At 34.0% G+C, this 6,275-nt stretch overlaps 1 protein-coding gene across 1 annotated transcript; it reads right to left on the bottom strand.

Annotated features, from left to right (window-relative positions):
* Positions 1-684: 684 nt before the first annotated feature.
* LOC107821138 (protein SYM1) lies at positions 685-5,561 on the bottom strand. The gene is made up of 4 exons (XM_016647546.2): positions 5,212-5,561; positions 4,114-4,342; positions 1,295-1,419; positions 685-1,064 (listed from the first exon to the last, which is right to left on the bottom strand). The coding sequence occupies exons 1-4, from the start codon at positions 5,512-5,514 to the stop codon at positions 981-983; spliced, it is 741 nt and encodes a 246-aa protein (XP_016503032.1). The 5' UTR covers positions 5,515-5,561; the 3' UTR covers positions 685-980.
* Between the last annotated feature and the right edge of the window lie 714 nt (positions 5,562-6,275).

The following is a 6,275-nucleotide window of genomic DNA, read 5'->3' as shown; positions in this document are numbered from 1 at the left end:
TATCACAACAATAATATGACTCAATCCAAATTTATATTTACCCTAATACCTATTAAATGTAAAAGGCATCATGTAAAAGATTTAACCGTTAGAGATGATACTTTTATATTTTTGTTGTAGTTTACAATAAAGTAAAGTGTCATACTTTATCGGTGCTGGTGAAAGGTAAAATGTATCTCATGAGTAGAGTTTATCATATTATTAGTGATCAAAGTGAGGAACAACTTAAATTGAATTCATGATAAAATAGTATATTGCTAGTCATTTTGGTCACAGGCTTCTCCTGACATTTGAAATTAGCATGGCTACTACACCACAGGAAAATGAATACTTTAATAGAGATCAACAGTACTACAAACTGCTGTCCATAAATGCACCCCAACCTGAACAGTAGAAGCATAACGCTTCTGTACAGCATTACTCCAATTTGTCAATTTATTTGAGGTAATTTGATTTGGTACCTAATCTAAGAAAAAGAATAATTTTGATCTTAAAAGTTTAAAAGGTAAAAACTCCGTGGGATCATAATATTTGTGTAGCTATAAAAGCTTCTCATTAATAGTAAAATGAGTAAAATTGAAAAACTTAAAGTCAAATTGTTTTCAAATATAAAAAGCAATATGCATGATTGCAACTCCACGTCAAATTCCAAATGTTTAATAATGAAAAGAAGTTCTAAAAAAATTGAAAAAGTTATGTAAAATGATACATTGTGTAATGCAAACACTATGAAATGCAACTTTGTACAAGTAACAGACGTGGAATATTCTCAACGACTCTCCTTCATCAATACAGTGCAAATTTAATTTAAAATAACGGAAATAAATGTAAGAATGAATCAAAATCTACTCTAGACCCTGTTTTTTTCCTTCTGCTATCATTGTTGATCTCCTCAATATGCAGCGGTTATCGGCAATCATTTTCTCTTAAATTCTATCCTTGCGCGCTTCGAGCTTCCAGAGCAGAGCAGGGCTTACAAACTAAACAGCAACAGCTTTCTTTAAACTTGCCACATACGTCAAATATATCGACCATGCATATGCGAATGCACTATTGGCCAATGGCTGCCAAAGAGCATTACCAAAAACATTAAACCTCATAAATGTTTAAAATACCAGGTTCAGAATAGTTGAAGCTGTGAATTGAGCAATTTAGATGAATGTGAAATTGATGAAAAACGCAGAGTAATATATGCTACCCATAAGGACAGGTAGTCAGACCCCAGAAACTGTGGATCATCTCATTAAAGATAATGCACTAGCTGTCACTAGAAAAAACGAGTACAATATAGTACCTGCAAATGGACAGGGATTACTTTATATGTCAAGAAATCACAAAACGGCCAGTACATTAGGCCATTCATCATTGTTGGGAGCAGGTCACGCTTCAACCTTGCAGCGATTTCCTCCCCATTCTCACCTGAATGTGACAAATGAGAATAGTCAAAGTTGTAAATCATCAAATAAAAATCGAGTAAATCATGTTGAGCCAATGAGACAGTAAGCGAAAAGGCATATGCAACCATCAGACTCGGTGAAGCGGACAAATAATCCTAGATCACATATGCGGATTTCCTACAAAGAACTTCTAACTCTATGAGGCAAAAAAAAAAAATAGATTCCTATACAATTGATAGCATAGTCATGAAACTCTCCTGGTTCGAGCCGTGGAAATAGCCTCTTGCAGAAATGCAGGGCAAGGCTGCGTACAATAAACTCATGTGTCCGTCCCTTCCCCAGACCCAATGCATAGAGGGAGCTTACTGCACTGGGCTGCCCTTTTTCAATGGACATGAAACTCTCATTAAGTTTCATTAGTGATGGATCCTTAGCTTCACATCTCTGGCACTGCCAACAGCTAAGAATGATGTCAAAGCTCTGTTTGATGGTAGAAAGCAGAAGCTAACCATTTTATCCTCTTTAATCATATTTACATATATATATTGGCAGAGATGATACCTTAAGAACAATCAGATCATCAGTGTAATATTCAGAGGCTCAGCCGTGCACGTGGTAAATTTAGATGATACCATTCAACTAGTCCCACAACTTAAACATCTTGATAGAATAATATGCATGTAGTTAAGAAGATTGTTGCAACTATGCTACATGCATCAACGGGCAAATATATGTTTCCTTAGTTCAGGTGGAAAGACACACCAAGAATAGCAAAAAAGAAATCACAACTAGAATATAACATCCCTATTGTGCCAATCAAGTTTTAGGCCAGAGCAATGTATCTTCTTAAGTTTCTCAAGAGATCAAATCTGACGATTGATAATCGGTATCTACTTATATTGAATGGATAACAGCTGAATGTCCAGCCAACCCTTTAGTATTAGTAACTCAATGGCAAGAAATAATATACTCCAGTCAAAGGTCCTTCCATTTTTAATTGGGAAATGGGCCAAAGTTACCCCCATCATATCTAATTTGTCTTATAGATAACCTCCGTTAACCTACTAGCTTATCAGAGCCTACACGTTTTCGTTTGACTTAAAATTGCCCCTACATTGTAGTTGTAATAACTAGTCTTGAATTCAGCTAAACGGTGATGGAAAAGAACCATAACTATGTAACCTAATTCCTTAATACATTGACCACTTTGTTCAAGTATGCAAGTAAATTGCAAATACGATCCAAGTAATAAATGCCCAAGTCTCTTTTGTGTCCCAATTCCAATATGATCTCTTGCTACATTAGCAAATACCACTCATGAAAGGATTCCTATGGTTAAAAGAGTAAATCCTAAACTAATAAACCATTACTCCAATAATTCAATTGTTGAATCGATTTAGACCTGTAAAAAGTTTAGCAGGAAAAAAAGTATTTTGTAAAACATTTTCACCCAAGAAAAATCACTCGTTTAAAAAAACCATTGCTCTTATAAAAAGGTTTTCTGAGGAATTTTTTTTTAATCTTTTCCCTCTTCAAAATTATTCTCCAATGAATGACTTTTAGAGTGATTCGGATATAGCTTTTGTCCATTTACAATTTACTTAATTGGCTGTTCACACTTCAACCAACCCTCCATGAATCAAGTTTGAGAACCACAAGATACAGAATGAATGTTTTCCTCCTCAACCACTCACGAACCCACTCCCCTAGCCCCGATCATTAGCAACTCCCGTCTGGTCACAGAACTCTCTTGCAGTCATGCTTCAAACCTCCTGCCTGTGTTTACCCATGACACTTGTCTCTAAGCCCCCTCAATCTTCTCCAAGACCCCACCACCCATTTCACCTCCACCCTCACCCAGTATCCTTTTTAGCGATCACAAGACTTCAGTTAAGATGGCAAAAGATTGCCTTTACTATGTTTAGATGAAGAATATTACGGTTTTTCTTTCAATAATTAAAAAGAATTATAATATATATAATTGCACTTTTGATCCCTCAAATTCCGAGTTTGTTCTTGTGATGTCAAAACTAAGCACATTTAATCTTGAATTAATCTAAGTGTTTGCTTTGGTCCTCTCACCTAATGCACATCCACAACTTTAATAGACTAGCTACTAAACTATATGACTGCCCGTATACAATTTTTAATAAGAATTAAATTGGTACTTTTACCTTATATTTAAAGGGGTTATATCAAATTATGATACTTTTTTATACTATATCATCCACATATTATGGAGTAAAAGTACTAGAATAAACTCCATTTAGAAACACAGAGATAGTTACCATACTGCCGGAAGAAGCAAGTTTGAAGCACCCAAATATAGGTGTAGTGTTTATCAATCGTCTAATCGTCATAATGCTGCTTTCTGGATTCTGAACTGCTATTCTGAACAATTCCCCACATGTTTTCCTGACTATCAGTACCTTAAATTTCCCTCTTTTAGCCTTTTCAACCAACATTCTCTTATCCGATTCCTCATTGATGACCCCAGATATTGCCGCATACTCGTGTGGCATTTCTACTACAATTGCTTTGGCAGTCTTCCACTTCCCCAATTTGAGGTGCATATTCATACTCAAGATGTATAATTATATGTCTATCAGTGTCATTCATCAAAATCGCATAATCGAGAAACAAATTAGCTACTTCACTACCAGAAAGCAAGAATTAGGCAGAAAGCGAATGAAACAGAAAAGCACCTAGTGTGTACCTTGTAGGGCAGCATTGAAAGAGAAGAAAACAGAGTTAATCACAGGCCCAAAAGCAAGCTGTCCCATCAACAGTTTCTTCAACGTACTAACGATATCCCGATTTGGCAATACCCTCCCCATAAAGTTAAACCAATGATGTTGAGCAGTTCCTAAAATTAATAGTCCAAAGCCAGCCATACGCAGAGTCCTAATTATATCTAAAGAATCTGAAGGCGACATCGTAATCATCTGACAAAATGCAAACCACATAACTCATGAGTCATGTTTAACCAATTTTATTGCACCAAAAATTAAAACTTGCCGGTTCTTTTACCTAATTAAAGCAAAAATCACATTATATAGTGTGTTTGGCATGGTGAAAACTGTTTTTTGGGAAACTGCTTTCCATAATGAAACAGTGGCTTGAGCCAATAATTCTGATAAGGGAATTCAAAAAAATCCAAAAATGGCACACCTGGAATTTGAACATGTATTTCTCTTATTTTAAGAGGATTCAAAATTCTATAGAAGTATAAAAATATTTTCTTTACCCCTATTTACGCAATACAACTTTCCGATGAAGGGGATTCAACTTGCATGTGGCCCCGCCACGAGATGAAACGATTATCCAGTTTGGTTATTTTGAATTATTTAAAATATTTTCTCTCAAAAGACAGGAAAATGCAAGTCCTTCTTTACAAATATACCTCTCTCTTACTCTGTCTCACTTGCTTCAATCGTTGCTTAGACATGATCCTCAACATACAACACAAAATATCACCAAATAGACTATCTTAATATCATAACATCCAATTTGTACCATTATCATGTATTACCTGCTTAGATATCCAATCAAACAAATATGGTCCAGAAAATAACTTCATAATGTAAAATATTTTCCACTGAATTATTTTTTTTATGGCGGAGGTGTTCGGGCTAGCTTGTGCGCACTACTTCCCACCAGCACAAGTATCGGGTAAAGGGAAAAAACCACTTAGTGCTTTTTTTTTTGCTTTCGTTGGTATTATTTTCCGCTGTAAAATATTCTCCACGGGAAACAATTTATGTATACTAAACACGCTTAAATGAAAAATTAGACAAAGAAATGGGAAAAATACCTGGGAAGTTAGGTCAGCAGCAGCATAAATAACAGCAGAGGATACACTTTTTGTAATAATTGGACGAGACTCTAAAGCTCCTAAATACCAACCCAAAAATCCCACTTGGGTTTTTGAAGAGGCAGATGAATATGATTTTCGAAGAATAAACAAAGATGAGAAAGAAGAAGGGGTTGTAGGAACTGTAGTTGTTTTGAAATTGTTAGTACATATTCTGGAAATTGAATTCTTGGAAATGAAACTGCGTTTTGAATGTTGAATCATGGTGCGTTTAGCTAAGCTTGTTAGAAAATTGATTCCCATTTTTGGGTTCTGAATGAATTGTATGATTTTGGGGTTTTAAGGTTATATATCGGATATTTGGGTGGAGGGAGGGTTTTTGAGTAATCTAATTCTATATTATATTAAAAGCAGGATAGTATGCATTGTGGTTAAGTCAAGTGTCAAGTCAAAAAGAAGCCAATTGGCAATTTAAACACAACATTAATAATTAGAAAGTATAAATGGAAACATAATTAATGAAGTAGTTGAATTAATCTTATACATAATTCAAATAAATCTTAGACAAATCTAATCTATATATCTATATTTATATTTATATGTATATTAGTATCTACATCTATATTTATATTTTATATCTATATATTGATTCACTCATAGATTTTCTTATATATTAACTAGATATGGAGGTGAAAAATTAATTAAAAAGCTATAATAGAAACAAAATAAAAAATATAAAAGACGTAAATGGAAATAACATATGACTATTTGTACTTTGGAGTGAGTTAAAATATAAAATAAGCGGCGTCTTAAGAATAAGACACATAGAAAAGTAAGACAAAATAAATAAGAATTTAGGAAAGACTTAGGATAAAATTAAATGGATAAGAAGAAATTATAATGTATTAATTTTGTATCACATTCGAAGATTTGGAAAATCAATCTTCATTTTTAATTGGACTAATAAATGCCTAAAGTTATGGGATATTGTAAATCCTATTTAAAACTACTTTGCCGCTTAAATGTTAGGCATTTAAAAGGGTTATTTGCAAGAACTATATATT

The sequence above is a fragment of the Nicotiana tabacum genome, chromosome 20 (genome assembly GCF_000715075.1).
Source record: "Nicotiana tabacum cultivar K326 chromosome 20, ASM71507v2, whole genome shotgun sequence".
Classification (NCBI taxonomy): domain Eukaryota; kingdom Viridiplantae; phylum Streptophyta; class Magnoliopsida; order Solanales; family Solanaceae; genus Nicotiana; species Nicotiana tabacum.
The sequence above is the reverse complement of the archived record's forward strand: the minus strand, read 5'-3'. Positions and strand labels throughout refer to the sequence as shown.